Here is an 18,777-nt window from a genome sequence, read left to right on the forward strand (position 1 = left end):
GTCCATGGGACTAAAACATGCAAATTAGCTCTCTCCCCCAGAAAAAGTGTGACCTTAGTGACCCTAGTGCCACCTACCAGTAACTACCAGCTACAGGGCATTGTTTGACCCTTTAACAAGCCTTGAAGCCCGGCCAGGGATAGTGAATCACTCATCTGTAGGCAGCGGTTTCGGAATGCTTGCCTGTCCCTTATCTGTACAGAGCCGGGTTGGCCGAATAATGTAGGATAAGTTTTTTTGGGGAGAGCTCGTTTGCATATTCTTTTCAAATATTTCTCAATACGTCAGTAAAGTTTACATAATTAGTGAATTCTCTTATCTATTACTATACATTATGTTTAGTTTAATATGTTTTATAAAAATAAATCTAAGCGATTTGTAATGTTCTTAGCTTGGAAATAATAATTCCTTTGTAGCTGAGTGTTTGCACAGTATAGATAACATGCATACTTATCTGCGTATTTACTCAAGCATAATTCCATTTATATGTTGAACTTGGTCCAAACGGCGTCTTGCGCTGATCTCCGTTTTTTTGGATGGCCCTGCTTATCGTTTTAGCATAAACTGATTTTGTCAACACAGCTGTGTTTTCACAACCATGACCGCCATCCCTTCTGCCTATCTGTACTCCATATGTCTTTTCCCTACAGAATATGATTTTTTTTTTGGCTTGATTTAGTTTTCCATGAGGGTCTGCCAAAATTTTACATTGTTGATTTATCAATAGTGTATGTTCCTTTCTCACAATGGTGACTATGTTCGCTGGTAATTAAATAGGGCATGTTCTCACATAGTGGAATTTTGTATCCTAATTTGAGGATGGAAATTTTGCAGCAGAACACATTTATAGGGAGGCAGAGTAGATTTTCAGTTTCGGAAAAAATATCCAAGTGTAAACTGACAGTCAGTAAAAAATCTAAAGCTACATCATGTTGATAATTTGTGCAAATTTTGGTGTACAAGGTCACTGCTGGCAAGAGAATGTCATCTGCAGTTATTATTAGTTGCGAACTAAGGGATCAGATTATAGCCTATTGAAGCCAATGCAGAGACAAATGGGGAAGCTAAGTGAAAGATGGTGCTGTTGTTTTGTAGTAAGTGTTTTATATTATCGCAGAGCTGGATTCACAGCTGCACTGCTCAGTACTACTCTAGAATATCCTCAATGCTGTTGCTGCTTCTAAACATGCACTATATAGAGATGGGTGAGCAGGAATCCCTCATGTCTGTGTATACTGTGTATATAGTTAGTCTCCACACTAGCTCAGAGACATCTGAAAATTGGAAATAAAGCCTACAAAGGCGATGAAAAATGCAGGATATAAGTCATATAATGGCCAGAAATAATGTTATTCCTCATGAATATCCTGAAAAGTGGCCTGAAATGACATATATGTTTTAACAGAGGGAAGGTATATAATAATAATGTTTTATTAAGGAATTGCTCTTATGCCGTTTCCAAATATTTTACCAGTTCCTGAGCTTCATTTTAAGATACTGCCGTATGTAAACCAGCCCTAATCCCAAACAGATGGTTTTTCTGCGACTTGATAGACACACACTTTAATATGATGGGTTAGAGATAATAGTACAAACTTTTACATATACTTATGTACTCAGACAAAGATTAACGGTTCTCAGAAAATCACGTTTTAACTTCGGAATTGTAAACCCTGGATTAATACAGAAAAGTGCAGCTGCTCTGAAATAGGGCGCTTAGTGTGCGCCAGGCAGAAGTGTGGCACTGAATAAAATCAATAAAAGTGATAAGAAAACGGACGACTCGTGAATTTGTAAAGAAGCCACAGGTTATTGCTTTGAAATGGAAGGATATAGGCGAAGCCGGCAGCTGCAGCATTCAGATATTTGGATGGGAACTTTCATAGGGTAAAGAACAGGTCCTGAGTGCCATGGTTATTATTAAGAAAGTAACTGGTACAGTACTTGGAATGAAGGCGAAGGAGAAACAGTGCTATGGACACTTCATTCTTAGAATCGGAATTGGTTGGGGTCACAGAAGTCAAATCTCTATTGATCATCAAGTAGTGGCATTTAAAAAATAAATCACGCCAAATCCAGATGATAGAGCCTTTGTTTACAAGTGGCTGATCGCTGCAGCCGATCACTGACGTCAGTGGTCAAGTGCCATGCTGCATGCATCATGGCTCCCATCATGAAAACTGCGGCCGCTCATGGTCATAGTGGTGACACTACAATCACTTCTAAACAAAGACTGCTAGAGCGTCAGTGAGGGAACATTGGGGAAGAGTAGAGGAGAGTATTGTTTCGAGTGCAGTCCCGTAGACAATAAATGGAACAGCGGCCACCATGCACACCTATACTGCACTCCAGACTGGGACGTACAGCCACGTTCTCAAGGTTCCATAGCCTCATTCTCGTGATCGCTGGCAGTCCCAGCAGTTGGATCCCCAGGAATCAGCAAGTTATCCTCTATCATGTGGAAAAGGGATAGTTTTTTTTTTTGGGGGGGGGAGAATAACTGTTCAACTTATGTGTTGGATTAGAGTGAAAAATAATAAAATTTGAGAGTCCTCGGTGGTTGACACCTTTTAATGACTAGCTAAAAAGATGGTAACAAATAGAAAGCTTCCGAGACTACTCAGGTCTCTTCATCAAGCGTAGTATGCTATTTGTTCCCATCTTTTCAGTAAGCCATTAAAAGGTATCAATCACTGAGGACTCTCAAATTTCGAAAAATTTTCTGTCTACTGTCTAACACGATCCAAAGATATATTTTTCCTGTATGGGATTGGAATAATATCTCTTAATTCTTGTATATAGAACAGTGAAGGGTCTTAATCAATGATTTACTTTGGACTCCATTTTAGTACCTAAGATTATTAACCAATTCAGAAGGTTGTTCCCATAAACTTTTCACCACCCTTTCTTGCTAAACATGCTATTTTCCTAGGGTTCCGTGCAAGTTCCCACCACCTAAAAGCAAAAGGAAAGAAGAACCAAGGTTAGGCTTACACTATCCGAGTGGCTCATGGTCTATAATCTTATAGTTGCCAACTTTGAGGCAATTGTAAGAAGTTAGAATTTTTCACTAGGTCCATTTTCTTTCCACTCCTCCTTCATGCTCTCCGCACTCTCCAGACATTTTTGGGAGGTTTCAAGAGGATTCTAGGTGCAAAGAGATTTTCCAACTCTACTTGTAGTCCGAGAGTCTTCCAGAAACCATCCAGGAGGGCTGGTAAATTAGCATAATATGGTATGTTCAGCCTTGTAGCAGAGTTATCATAGTTTCTATAAATACATTAAAGAACCCTCCTGATAATTTTGCTCCTCAAGCCAAAGGATAATGAAGACAATTTTTTTATTACAAAGTCGAAGAAAAAGAACAAAGTAAATGTATTTCATTATTATTTCATGAGACACGTCTTTCCTTTGTCATGTCCTATTAGTTTTCTGGCTCAGTTAATTATTCTGATAAAGAAATACAAAGCATATTTCTTTATCAGGCGTAATAACATTAACCAAGGACCATGGCAGCGAACCGTTGAAGTCCTGTGCCAGGCATTGCTTTGAGCTGAGTAACTGCTGGAAGTTTGTTTGAGGACACTGTCAAATAAACTCCGAGAACTTTCTATACTTTTGTTTAGGGACATACAGATCGTGTCATTCATTTTTCCACTTCTCGGAGATAAATGACTTTTACATGTGGCTTCTACTGATTATTATTACGTCACCAACACAATTCTATTGAAACCGTCTCTGGATTTTAGTGATTTATATGCAAATCTCGGGAAATGAGTTGCCTTAGGTGAAGACAATGAAGATTTGACAAATAACATTCAGAGATATGTTATTCTACCCGTTTTCTTCATCTAACACAATCCATATGGTTTTTTTGTGTCTGTAATTAGATTGGATTTGGATTTACCATGTCTAATTAGGAAAATTGCTATTTATCAAATAAACATGTATATGATTGCTTCAATGACTGTGAAAATTGATTTAGCCATTACTGAAACGCTTGAGGTTAAACACTCGGAAAGTAAGGGTGGACTGAATAGTCAAGCATCCAAGTAGTGCCCAAGAGCCAAACAGCAGAGGGGGCTTATAGTCACGTCGTAGGAAAGTCCCATTGTTTACATTATTCCTGCGACGTCACCACATGACAACAGCGGTCCGTTTTAATGTAGGTTATTTGTAGGTTCAAAGAGCAAGTCAAAACCAAATCTAATCGTGTGAAAGTTTTATTCCCTGCATTTTGCTTTGGAAGCTGAAAAAAATGGAAATCTCCTTTTTTTTTTTTACAAATCTTGACTTGTGGACTTTTTTGCAAATCTGCAAGCAATTCACTACAAAATCTGCAGCACCGCATCACTTGCAATCTCTTTGTTGATTTTTCTACTTTCCCATAAGAAATATGTGCTCATTACGCTACAGAGTTGGCATGTTCAACTTTCTCACCGAAAAATTCCACTGCATATGGATGAAATTTGTAAAAATGCATCCACTTGTCAACTAATGTAATAAGCGGAAGGTCTTCAAGATTTTGACCCCATGTAGACTTTTAGGTTCTTCTTCTAGCCCAAATATAAGATAACAAAATCATAAAAGGATGGAGTCAGCTCATCACACTGGAGGTCCACCAAGCGGAATCTGGGACACTTCACACGGATATGGGCTTTGCAAGAGCCGCCAGGTAGCTTACATGGAAGCAGGGCCGGACTGGCCATTGGGCAATTCTGGCAAAGGCCAGAAGGGCCTGTCTGGCTGTGGGCTGCCTTGTCTGCTACATTGTTAACAGAATTGATGTTCTCAGGACACCCATACTGTTAACAGTTGTGATGAAGCACAAGGTCGCTGACTTTGTCACTTACCCAGCATGCCATGGGTATCATTTGAAATATTGGTCTTGTAGTAAATCTTTCTTTCCTCCATCCAGGGAAATATTAGTAATATATCCCACCTGGTTCTTTGGGACGGGGACAACATGGGCCTGTGTGGTTTCAAATGCCAGGGCTGAATTTCAGCCTCAGTCCGTACCTGTAAGGAACGAAGGGAAAAAAGGCAGTATAGTAAAGCAATCGCAAATATTGCTAAATTTTTTTTTAAATAAAACTTAACATTTATTCCATTGTATAAAATCTCCATAGAGTTCCGAAAACAAAGAAAGAAGACACGGAGGGAATCACAGATAAAAAAAGATCGACATGTTTCTTCAAAATGCCGTACTCATGGTCTTGGTCTGTAGACCATTTTATACAGTGGAATAAATGTTAAGTTTAAAATAAAAAATGTGACAATTTTTAGGATTGTTTTCCTATGCTGGATTTTTTTTCCCTTTCTTCATTGCAAAATAAAAGATAATTGCCATTGATGCCCTTACTATCACTATATTAGAGAATCCCAAATTATTCTTAAAATGCCGTGAAATAACATGAGGACAGTGACCTCATTACTCTTGATCCAAGGGCTGTAGAAGTCTGAATTAGGACAGATTATAGCAGAATGTAAACAAGCCCACCTTGGATTGTGGACCCTTGATGGGTTTTGGACATTAAATTGCTGTCTAAGTTATGCCATCTCTTTTAACCCCCACGGAGGATCGATTCTTCATAGCAGGTGTGGGCCACATGTTAGCTGACTCAAGTAGCCATTCTTATTGGCTGGATAAGTCACATGTGCAAGATGTCTCAAGCACGAGAATCTAATTAACTGAAAAACTGCAAATACAGATTAAACAACAACAACCACATGATGGATTTCATCAAGCAAGGTATCATTGTAATCAGTATAACAGCACCAACCTGAGAGTGCCTGTAGTTTACTGAGCAAACTCCTGCTGACAGGTTCGCTTTAATTCTTTCTATCTGTTCTTCACTAATTACAGCCCACCTCTGTGCGATACCTGTGCCTGTGCTTATTAAGACCTTCACTAAGACCTCCAGGTCTACAGGTTGACTCCTCTGCTTCACTTTGTTGGTGCTGTCTCAGGGTTACCAAGAATCCACACGTCTACCTCCTTTTGACTCCTCGTCTACCCACTACAACTAAACACGCCTTTCTTGTCTGTTCTATTTCCCAGGATCCAGAATGTTCTGGCTGTATTAAGATTCTGTCTTCCACTTTATCCAGTACAGTGTGAGGGCTTGCTAGCTTAGAAAATCTCTTTTTTTGCATAGACACCCATTATTCAACCTAATCTGTCACACTCCCTTGTGCTCCAACCAGAAAGTTTTACTCCCAAAAACTCCTCTCATCTGCAGGGCTGGCTAACTGTTAACGCTCCGGTGGCCTTCATCTACACTGTAAATTTCACTTTCTCAACACAAGTGCATCAAGGGGCATTAATTAGGCTACGTTCACATTAGCGTTGCGCCGCCCTGCGTCGGCGACGCAACGCGCGACGCATGTTAAAACGCGCGCAAAAACGCGCGCGTTTTGCGACGCGTGCGTCGTTTTTGACGAAAATCGGACGCACAGAAAATGCAACTTGTTGCATTTTCTTGCGTCCGACGCTAGCGTCGGAAACGACGCACGTGGCGAAAAACGCCACCCAAAAAACGCACGCGTCCCCTATGTTAAACATAGGGGCGCGTCGCCGCTGCGTCGCCGCTGCGTCGCCGACGCAACAGCGGCGCAACGCTAATGTGAACGTAGGCTAACACATTAAACAATTGCATGAAAAATTAACATTTGTAAAATACAGCGATATAACCCATATCAGCACTAGAAATTCTTTAGGAGGGAGTTTTTTCTCTCTCGCACTCTTACAGTATGTCTCTGCTCATTAGTCCCTGCTAAAAGGAAATGTCCTCATGTTTAACCACCCCAAAATCAACATTTATTTGTACATTGGAGTTAATTTAATACTCTAAAGTTATTTAAGTAGTATAATGGACTTTCACGCATGCCCCATGTGGGTGAGATAAATCTGGACCTCCTTCACTCTAAGGTCCCATTAGAGGTAGAAAAACTTTGATAGGTGTGCTTCCATATGAAGGGTTAAGTGGTGATGTGATATATATTTCTTTTTTTCTTTTGAATGCTTATGTGTTGTGAGTTCTGTTTTTGGGCTCCCTCTGGTGGTTACTGATGGTACTGGGTGATTTGTGTTCTGCTGTCTCTGGTGTCCACCTGTTCTATTAGGATTTGGGAGTTTCCTATTTAACCGGGCTTTCTTGTCATTTCCCCGCCGGCTATCAAGGTTATCAGAGTGTTTTGTTACCTCAGCTTCTGGCTTCAGTAATCTTCAGGACAAGCTAAGTTTTGATTTTCTTGTTCCACGTTTTGCTTTATTTTTGTCTTGTCCAGCTTGCATATAATTGTCTCTTTGCTGCTGGTTGCTTTAGTGGGCTGTAATTGCTCCTCATGTTCCATGAGTTGGAACATGAGTTCAAGTAATTACAGGATGGTTTTTTGAAGGGTTTTTTGCTGACCGCGCAGTTTTACTTTTGTATCCTCTGCTATCTAGTTTTAGCGGGCCTCATTTTGCTGAATCTGTTTTCATACTGTGTATGTGCCTTCCTCTCATTTCACCGTCATTATATGTGGGGGGCTGCTATTTCTGTGGGGTATTTCTCTGGAGGCAAGAGAGGTCTGTGTTTCTTCTAATAGGGGAAGTTAGATCTTCGGCTGGTGCGAGACGTCTAGGATCAACGTAGGCACGTTCCCCGGCTATTGTTATTTGTGTGTTCAGGTTTAGGGTCGCGGTCAGCTCAGGTTCCATCACCCTAGAGCTCGTTGGTGCTTGTCCTTTTGTGATTCCCTGCCATTGGAATCATGACAGTATAGCCGGCCAAAATGTTTGGGCTGAAGTAGGAGGAAAAGTAGTCTGAGGAAGTTTTTTTTTTTTTTTTTCTCTCTCCTCTGAGGTTGCTGTCTAGCCTTAATTGCAGCCAGGCTGATTTTTTTTTTTTTCTCCTCTTAATCCTTGAATGGCTCTGACCTTAGCTGTTTATCATGGACGTCCAGAGTTTAGCTTCCAGCTTGAATAATCTTGCTGCTAAGGTTCAAAATATACAAGATTTTGTTGTACATGCTCCTATGTCTGAACCTAGAATTTCTATTCCAGAGTTCTTTGCTGGAGATAGATCTAGTTTTCTGAATTTTAGGAACAATTGCAAGCTGTTCCTTTCTTTGAAATCTCGCTCTTCTGGAGACCCTGCTCAGCAGGTTAAGATTATTATATCTTTCCTGCGGGGTGACCCTCAAAATTGGGCATTTGCATTGGCACCAGGGGATCCTGCGTTGCTTAATGTGGATGCGTTTTTTCTGGCATTGGGTTTGCTCTATGAGGAACCTAACCAGGAGATTCAGGCTGAAAAAGCTTTATTAGCTCTCTCTCAGGGGCAAGATGAAGCAGAAATATATTGTCAAAAATTTCGGAAATGGTCAGTGCTTACTCAGTGGAATGAGTGCGCCCTGGCTGCAAAGTTCAGAGATGGCCTTTCTGAGGACATTAAAGATGTTATGGTGGGGTTCCCTGCGCCTACGGGTCTGAATGAGTCTATGACTATGGCTATTCAGATTGATCGGCGTTTACGGGAGCGCAAACCTGTGCACCATTTGGCGGTGTCTTCTGAACAGGCACTTCAGACAATGCAATGTGATAGAGTTCAGTCTAGAAGTGAACGGCAAAACTATAGGCGGAAAAATGGGTTGTGCTTTTATTGTGGTGATTCAGCTCATGTTATATCAGCATGCTCTAAACGCACAAAAAAGGTTGATAAGTCTGTTGCCATTAGTACGTTACAGTCTAAGTTCATTCTGTCTGTGACTCTGATTTGCTCATTATCATCCATTTCCGTCGATGCCAATGTAGATTCAGGCGCTGCCCTGAGTCTTATGGATTGGTCATTTGCCAAGCGATGTGGGTTTAGTCTTGAGCCTCTGGAAGTCCCTATTCCTTTGAAGGGAATTGACTCTACACCTTTAGCTATGAATAAACCTCAGTACTGGACACAAGTGACCATGCGTATGACTCCCGTTCATCAGGAGGTGATTCGCTTCCTGGTATTGTATAATTTACATGATGTTCTAGTACTTGGTCTGCCATGGTTACAAACTCATAATCCAGTCCTTGACTGGAAAACAATGTCTGTGTTAAGCTGGGGATGTCAGGGGGTTCATGATGATGCACCTCCGATTTCTATCGCTTCATCTACTCCTTCTGAGGTTCCTGTATTTTTGTCTGATTATCGGGATGTTTTTGAGGAGCCTAAGCTCAGTTCGCTTCCTCCTCACAGGGATTGCGATTGTGCTATAGATTTAATTCCTGGTAGTAAATTTCCTAAAGGTCGTTTGTTCAATCTGTCAGTGCCAGAGCATACTGCTATGCGGGATTATGTTAAGGAGTCCTTGGAAAAGGGACATATCCGTCCATCTTCGTCCCCTTTGGGAGCAGGTTTTTTTTTCGTGGCCAAAAAAGATGGGTCCTTGAGGCCTTGTATAGATTATCATCTTTTGAATAAGATTACCGTAAAATATCAGTATCCTTTGCCTTTGTTGACTGATTTGTTTGCTCGCATTAAGGGGGCTAAATGGTTCACTAAGATTGATCTTCGGGGTGCGTATAATCTTATACGAATAAAGCAAGGTGATTAGTGGAAAACCGCATTTAATACGCCTGAGGGCCATTTTGAGTATTTGGTAATGCCTTTCGGACTTTCTAATGCTCCTTCAGTCTTCCAGTCCTTTATCCACGATATTTTCCGTGAATATCTGGATAAATTTATGATTGTGTATTTGGATGATATTTTGGTTTTTTCTGATGACTGGGAGTCTCATATTCAGCAGGTCAGGAAGGTGTTTCAGGTCCTGCGGGCTAATTCCTTGTTTGTAAAGGGCTCAAAGTGTCTCTTTGGAGTCCAGAAGATTTCTTTCTTGGGGTATATTTTTTCCCCTTCTACTATTGAGATGGATCCCGTCAAGGTTCGGGCTATTTGTGACTGGACGCAGCCTGCATCTCTTAAGAGTCTGCAGAAGTTCTTAGGCTTTGCTAATTTCTATCGTCGTTTTATAACTAATTTTTCTAGTGTTGTTAAGCCTTTGACGGATTTGACTAAGAAGGGTGCTGATGTTGCTGATTGGTCTCCTGCGGCTGTGGAGGCCTTTCAGGAACTTAAACGCCGGTTTTCTTCTGCTCCTGTGTTGCGTCAGCCTGATGTTTCGCTTCCTTTCCAAGTTGAGGTTGATGCTTCCGAGATTGGAGCGGGGGCGGTTTTGTCACAGAGAAGCTCCGATTGCTCGGTGATGAAGCCATGTGCGTTCTTTTCTAGAAAATTTTCGCCCGCTGAGCGGAATTATGATGTGGGTAATCGGGAACTTTTGGCCATGAAGTGGGCATTTGAGGAGTGGCGTCATTGGCTGGAGGGTGCTAGACATCGTGTGGTGGTCTTGACTGATCACAAAAATCTGATTTACCTTGAGTCTGCCAGGCGTCTGAATCCTAGACAGGCTCGTTGGTCACTGTTTTTCTCTCGTTTCAATTTTGTGGTTTCATACCTGCCAGGTTCAAAGAATGTGAAGGCGGATGCTCTTTCTAGGAGTTTTGTGCCTGACTCCCCTGGAAATTCTGAGCCCACTGGTATCCTTAGGGATGGGGTGATTTTGTCGGCCGTCTTCCCAGACTTGCGACGTGCTTTGCAGGAGTTTCAGGCGGGTAAACCTGATCGTTGTCCGCCTGAGAGACTGTTTGTTCCGGATAGTTGGACCAGTAGAGTCATCTCCGAGGTCCATTCTTCTGCGTTGGCAGGTCATCCTGGAATATTTGGTACTAGAGACTTGGTGGCCAGGTCTTTTTGGTGGCCTTCCTTGTCGAGGGATGTGCGTTCTTTTGTGCAGTCTTGTGAGGTTTGTGCTCGGGCTAAGCCTTGCTGTTCTCGAGCCAGTGGATTGTTGTCACCTTTGCCTATCCCGAAGAGGCCTTGGACGCACATTTCCATGGACTTTATTTCGGATCTCCCTGTCTCTCAAAAAATGTCTGTCATCTGGGTTGTGTGTGACCGCTTTTCTAAAATGGTTCATCTTGTACCCTTGTCTAAGTTGCCTTCCTCCTCTGAGTTGGTCCCTCTGTTTTTCCAGAACGTGGTTCGTTTGCATGGGATTCCGGAGAACATCGTTTCTGACAGGGGATCCTAGTTTGTGTCTAGATTTTGGCGGACGTTCTGTGCTAAGATGGGCATTGATTCGTCCTTTTCGTCTGCATTCCATCCTCAGACTAATGGCCAGACGGAGCGAACTAATCAGACCTTGGAAACTTATTTGAGGTGTTTTGTTTCTGCTGATCAGGATGACTGGGTTACCTTTTTGCCGCTGGCCGAGTTTGCCCTTAATAATCGGGCTAGTTCTGCTACCTTGGTTTCTCCTTTCTTTTGTAATTCGGGGTTTCATCCTCGTTTTTCCTCTGGTCAGGTGGAGCCTTCTGATTATCCTGGAGTGGACATGGTGGTGGATGGGTTGCATCGGATTTGGAGTCATGTGGTGGACAATTTGAAGTTGTCCCAGGAGAAGGCTCAGCAGTTTGCTAATCGCCGTCGCCGCGTGGGTCCTCGACTTCGTGTTGGGGACTTGGTGTGGTTGTCTTCTCGTTTTGTTCCTATGAAGGTCTCTTCTTCTATGTTCAAGCCTCGGTTCATCGGTCCTTATAGGATCTTGGAAATTCTTAACCCTGTGTCGTTTCGTTTGGATCTCCCGGCATCGTTTGCTATTCATAATGTGTTCCATCGGTCGTTGTTGCGGAGGTATGAGGTACCTGTTGTTCCTTCGCTTGAGCCTCCTGCTCCGGTGCTGGTGGAGGGAGAATTGGAGTATGTTGTGGAGAAGATCTTGGATTCTCGTGTTTCCAGACGGAAACTCCAATATTTGGTCAAGTGGAAGGGTTATGGTCAGGAGGATAATTCTTGGGTGGTTGCCTCTGATGTTCATGCTGATGATTTGGTCCGCGCTTTTCATAGGGCTCATCCTGGTCGCCCTGGTGGTTCTCGTGAGGGTTCGGTGACCCCTCCTCAAGGGGGGGGTACTGTTGTGAGTTCTGTTTTTGGGCTCCCTCTGGTGGTTACTGATGGTACTGGGTGATTTGTGTTCTGCTGTCTCTGGTGTCCACCTGTTCTATTAGGATTTGGGAGTTTCCTATTTAACCGGGCTTTCTTGTCATTTCCCCGCCGGCTATCAAGGTTATCAGAGTGTTTTGTTACCTCAGCTTCTGGCTTCAGTAATCTTCAGGACAAGCTAAGTTTTGATTTTCTTGTTCCACGTTTTGCTTTATTTTTGTCTTGTCCAGCTTGCATATAATTGTCTCTTTGCTGCTGGTTGCTTTAGTGGGCTGTAATTGCTCCTCATGTTCCATGAATTGGAACATGAGTACAAGTAATTACAGGATGGTTTTTTGAAGAGTTTTTTGCTGACCGCGCAGTTTACTTTTGTATCCTCTGCTATCTAGTTTTAGCGGGCCTCATTTTGCTGAATCTGTTTTCATACTGTGTATGTGCCTTCCTCTCATTTCACCGTCATTATATGTGGGGGGCTGCTATTTCTGTGGGGTATTTCTCTGGAGGCAAGAGAGGTCTGTGTTTCTTCTAATAGGGGAAGTTAGATCTTCGGCTGGTGCGAGACGTCTAGGATCAACGTAGGCACGTTCCCCGGCTATTGTTATTTGTGTGTTCAAGTTTAGGGTCGCGGTCAGCTCAGGTTCCATCACCCTAGAGCTCGTTGGTGCTTGTCCTTTTGTGATTCCCTGCCATTGGGATCATGACACTTATGGTCAACATTGAGTATGAAAGTATGAGACTGACTCATTTAGGGGATCTGGGGTCTTCCATGGTTATAGAACTATTGATCTGATTTCTACAGGTTCCTGCTCTTTTTACTTCTTTGTAGAGGGAAGAAACAGTACAAACTGTTTTAGCAACAAGTTGATAGCTCCCAGATCTCATGTTTGTTGACAGGATCAGCGTGTATTTTACGCTTCAACTGCCAAAGTTCACTGCGCAAGCTGCTTGAGGCATGGCACTGTTATGCCTTCAAGCCATATGCCAGGTTGGTGATGCTTGCTAGCCATCAGAAGCAGCTTTACTGTAGCCTAAGCTGTTTAAAAGTGAAGAAGGATAAGGAATGAGCCAATCTTGCAATCTTGGACCTCATAAGAATTTCTGCAATAGAGATGGGTGAACCCGAAAAGTACAATTTGGCATGCGTACCGAACTCGTACTGTTGGGGAATGGACACCAAACATGGACTTCACCAGTAAGTCCGTGTAACTGTTCGAGTTCAGCCCCCTAAACACCGGATGTTTGTTGCACTGTCATGTGCCTGACGGCATGGCAAACACTGCTTCTGATCAGCGGTGAAATCATCCCCACCGGTCACAGAGACGCAGTTCCCATGCTGTCAAAAGACAGTGTGAGCCCACATCTGTGATCGGAGGTATAAAGTTTACCTCTGGCCACTGGTGGCAGCTGATGAGACTACTACTCCCAACAGCCGACGCCTGCTGCCGCTAATAACAGTGAGAGCAGGAGCAGCTGATGGGCGTACTCATCACTCATCACCTGCGCTGTAAATAAATAATTAAAAAATACAGTGTGTGGACCCCTGTATCTTTGATAACCAGCCTTGCTGAAGCTGACAGCTGAGGGTTGCAGCCCCTAGCTGTGAGTTTTGCTTTGCTGGCTATAGAAAATACAGGGAAATCCACGTGTTTTTTAACCTTTTAATGACCGCCAATACATCTTTTTACTGACCTGAGATATAAGAGAATAGCCTCCCCATATAGGTGACAATCCAGCAGCTGTTGGCTACACACTATAGCTGACAACTTGCTGTATTAGCCACTATCGGTGTTGGCACCGTCCATATTTGTTTAACTCCTTAGATGCTGATGGCAATAATGACTATATCATATAAATTTGGTTAAAAGAGTGTGGGGCTTCATCTTTATCCCCATTGGCACCCTGAGATCATGATTGTGTGGTCCTGATGTTTGCCATGGCAGTTCACGGCCAAATAGCGGCCTTAGAGTCTGCTGGCTACAGCGGCCTGTTCAAAAGTTAGAGACATTTAGGTGGTAGAAATACACTTTTTCATTCCCATAATGCCACTTTGTATTAATTCCTGAAAATCACCTGAAAGATTAATAAACTACCTGACAGCACTTTTCAGTATGTCAGGGGGTGCCATTTTTAAAATAGTACCACTTTTGGGAGTGACAGCTTTGCAAAAACTGGATATTCGGGCCTCCCATTCAAGTGAATGGGGTCCAGGTACTATTCTGGTACTCAAACCCTAACACTTTGTAACTGTTTGGCCAGACACACCAGACTCGAACATCTAGGTGTCCACCCATCTCTAATCTACAGTGGTGTAATGGTGAGCTTCCCATAAAAGCCACGGTTCGTAGCCATATAGACACCCATAGACAAGGTCATATGATCGTTTAGACACAAATGGCACATGTTTTAAGCAAAAACTATAATTCCTCACAGTATAAATTCAAATCAATATGGTAGCATGCTAGAAAAAACTATTAAAATAATTGTCTAAAGTTTACAATCAGTAGCACATTGCTCCCCAACCTACATCTTTCCTGCTTACAGGAAGGGGTGCGCTCATGATTGATTGACAGTTTAGACCAGTGGCATGATGGAGCTTCTTCTCCTATTATGTACAGGGGCACTGAAACTGGCCAGGTTCACCCAACTTTAGAACATCGTGCTGCGTTCCTTGCCTAGACGACTGGCCACTACTGAGCTATAAGACTGAAAATCTCTTGAATATTGACAATGGAAAGTAATTTTATTGAGAAATAAAATGCAAAGTTGCTTGTTCTTACAAACATTTCGAATAAAGAGACAACTCTTTCTAACATTCTGAAACCCACATCACAACCACTAAATGGACACATAACATATAGCATAAATATTTCTAGATAGAGTATCCCAAAATCATGTTTTTCTCTTCAGGTCTGCTCATTGAGCTCCAACACGAACGACAGAGAAAGAAACATTTATTCATCCATTTTCTTTTGCACTGCTCATACCTATTTAACGGGCCGTAGGATAAGTATTACGCAGAAGGTGGCTTAAGAAGAAATGTGTAATTAGTTTCGGAAAGCTAATACTAATAAGTACTGCTTAGTAGGGAGTTGTCTATAAAGCTTATAAAGTATAGTAATAAGTATAGTAATATGGCGTAAAGTATAGTAATAATAATACAGCTTAGTGTTCCCCCAAGTGTGCCAATGCATCTACCTCTGTCGTCTGTATTTCCAAACTCCTGCTCCAGTAGGACCACATAAAAACCAAGAAGCCGCGATGAGTTCTTACAGTGTAGGTTCAGCGGTAACAAATCCTTTTCATACACGTAGTCTGATAATCGCTTTTTTTCAGCCGATTATACAAGGTATTAGAGAAAATTCAACCTCAACTCTGCTACCTATACAGAGGAATTCAACTGAGCCTGGTATAAAGTGATCAAATGATTGAACTCTAATGCGGGGGTCGCTAAATAGATTGTTTCAGTAATTACTTTCCATGATCATGGCTCCTATTAAACAGTGTTCTGCCTGTCAGTGGAACAGCGAACAACACACATACCAATTGATAAAAGCTCCTGGAAGCCGAGCTGAATTCTTAAACACAGGCAGAGGGTAGATGAGGTCACAATGATTCTGTTTTGGAAATTACAGCAGACATTGGCCTTTTATGCTCCACCAGCAGTCTGTTTTAATGTTCCGGTTTACATGTTAGTGTTTCTTTCCATAATACCCAACTACTCGATTGGGGCTGATTTACAATGCTAGCAGCGGGCACAAGGGCACGAGTGTTTGAGTCCTGGTGGACTTGTGCCAACGAGCATTCTTTGAGAGTCAACAGAGCTTTTCTGAATTCCACCGGGGCGCTTGTATTTATACCTTTTGCCTTTGCTTAAAATTGCTGAGAGTCATGAAAACCCTTTTAAAAAAGAGGTTGTTTTAGCCAAAGATATGGAAAGCATTAGGCTTATTCCCCGGGCATGGCGTCAATACGGCACGTTGTATAGGAGTGTACTGAGTCTGTTTATTGATTTCAATCTTTGGCTCCGCAATCTTGTTCTCAATAAAATCCATCAATTGCTTAAATTTCCCCTTACAATGATGTTCCTTTGGCCAAAAAAAGGTTCCTTTTTCATTATCGGAAAGGAGGTTTCTAGTTTCTCGGACCTGAATTTTCTAAGAATTTGAACCCCACAGAGTATTTAGATTGTTCCATTGGTGAACTGATATTTATCATTTTAATTTTATAAGAACCTAAATTATTGAAAAAGAAATAATGAAGGATAGTGTAATAGTTTTATAGTTTTAAGGGTGAAAGAAGACACAAGTCCATCGAGTTCAACCTATAACCTAATGTGTTGAGCCAGAGTAAGATGCTTATTACTTCATTTTAGGGGAACAATTCCTACCCAACTCCACATACGGCAATCAGACTGGTTCCCTGGATCATAGTCCTATCACGGAATCAAGTATATATACCCTGTAATATTATGTTTTTCAATAAAGGCATCCTTGAACTTTTTTTGTGAATCAACCATTACAATATCATAAGGCAAAGAGTTCCATATTCTCAATGTTCGCACTGTAAATAATCCATGTTCTCACTGCTCGCACTGTAAAGAATCTATTGTCTTACTGCTCATTCAGTAAAGAATCCATATTCTCAAACAGACAAGAATCACCACCCGTTATGATAAATAAATGTTCTTTCCTATAGACGTCGAGGATGCCCTTGTCACCGTCACAGGCTTATGCGTAAAAAGATCATTAGAAAGATCTTTTTCCTGGTCCCTCATATATTTGAACACTGTAATAAGATCACCCCTAAACCATAATTTTTTCAAACTGAAAAAAACCAAATTTGATAACCTGTCTTGGTATTTCAGGCCTCTCTTTCCCTCAATAACTTTGGTTGCTCTTCTCTGCACCGGCTCTAGGTCAGCTTATTCCTTCTTATGCACTGGAGCCCAAAATTGAACTCCGTATTAGTAATCATACTAACTAGTACTCAAAACCATTGCCTTCCATGTTCTCCCCATGAGGGGCCATTTTAACTCCATAAGGCACCAGATTGGGCACTTGGATCTAGACCACCTACGTCTACTCTCTTGACTGTATCTCAGGGTTCTTCCAATGACAGCTTTGTACAGTACATGTTCAATGAAGCTCCTGTTCATACATGAGCTTACACAGCATACTTTCCAGCTCATGAAAAAGGGGGTACATCGTGGAATCCCAGAAGAGTTGGCATATAGGCAAATCTTGCTTGTTGGCAATATGAATTGCATAATTCACTTTCACGGTGTTGTATCGCTTCCTATTAGTAGCTGCCACTATTGTAAGCATCAGAGATTATCACTTAGGGAGGGTGGAATAAATTGCTAAAAACACGTTGGGAAAACTTTGAGCTTATAAAAAGGGTTTTGAAGATTTTTCAAAAATGGGCTATGGGTATGGCATGCTATAAAATAAAGAAATAAGCATTACTTACCCCTGTCACTCCAGTTCTATTATTCAACATACCTGTTGATGTCCCATCCATAATTCATGTGACCACAGTAGTCAATCACTGGACTAAGTGATGACATGCCATGTATGTAATCATCACCCCTGAGAAAATTACTTCACCTTTTGGGTCATGTAAATGATAGGTGGGATGTCATCACTTCTTTTACTGGTGGATAATTCAATGGCCAAGTAATGCTTCTTTCTGTAGATTGTAGCATTTCCTGTTTGTTTCCCAATTTTAAAGAATCAGAGATAACCCCTGTACATTTCAATTTGCAACCTGACTAATGCCCTATGGCTAATGTTGTTAAAATCGAGTTTTCCAATTTATATATTTTTCAGGAAACTGTTTGCTGGACCAACCAAGAAATCAAATCCTGGGTCCCGAAGAACTTCCTGGACAGAGTTATGATGCCGTCCGCCAATGTAAGCTGGCCTTCGGACCGGCATACACAGTGTGCCCTGGTATGGATGTCTGCTCACGATTATGGTGTGCAGTCGTCCGACAAGGTCAGATGGTTTGTTTAACAAAGAAGCTGCCTGCAGTGGAGGGAACACCCTGTGGAAAAGGAAGGATCTGTCTTCATGGAAAATGTGTTGACAAAACCAAGAAGAAGTATTATTCGGTAGGTGTACACAGTTTAGAAAAAAAAATTATATTATGGAATTTATCACCTACCTACTGGAAAGATGTGAAATGTCTAATTACCACTAATGGAACCCCCACCGATCACTAGAACTGTAATCCCAAGACCCCTGTTCCTCCTCACTGCACAATTGCCAGGAGTGGGAGTTTAAATGGAGTGGTGGTCAAGCACGCAACCTGCCACTCCATTCAATGTTTAAATAGAGCCTTACTGTTTCCATCATCCCCATGGTTTTGAGGCATTAGAAAAACATGACGGTCGCGTTTGATATCGTATATGTGCTCCACTGATTTGAATTGGGCGGAGGACAGGTGTGGTTATGTTTTTGGAGCACCGGTGCTCAGGAAGGATATAATGGAACTAGAGAGAGTACAAAGGAGGGCAACAAAATTAATAAAGGGGATGGGAGAACTACAATACCCAGATAGATTAGCGAAATTAGGATTATTTAGTCTAGAAAAAAGACGACTGAGGGGCGATCTAATAACCATGTATAAGTATATAAGGGGACAATACAAATATCTCGCTGAGGATCTGTTTATACCAAGGAAGGTGACGGGCACAAGGGGGCATTCTTTGCGTCTGGAGGAGAGAAGGTTTTTCCACCAACATAGA

The 18,777-nt window shown here is 41.9% G+C and overlaps 1 protein-coding gene across 1 annotated transcript in view; it reads left to right on the plus strand.

Moving 5' to 3' along the window:
* The window catches only part of ADAMTS5 (ADAM metallopeptidase with thrombospondin type 1 motif 5), a 133,336-nt gene that overhangs the window by 66,292 nt on the left and 48,267 nt on the right, over positions 1 to 18,777 (plus strand). The window contains exon 4 of the mRNA XM_069760863.1: positions 17,858 to 18,141. Within this exon, the coding sequence (XP_069616964.1) occupies positions 17,858 to 18,141 (284 nt within the window). The remainder of the gene's footprint in view (positions 1 to 17,857; positions 18,142 to 18,777) is intronic.

Source organism: Ranitomeya imitator, chromosome 3, assembly GCF_032444005.1.
Source record: "Ranitomeya imitator isolate aRanImi1 chromosome 3, aRanImi1.pri, whole genome shotgun sequence".
Taxonomy (NCBI): Eukaryota; Metazoa; Chordata; class Amphibia; order Anura; family Dendrobatidae; genus Ranitomeya; species Ranitomeya imitator.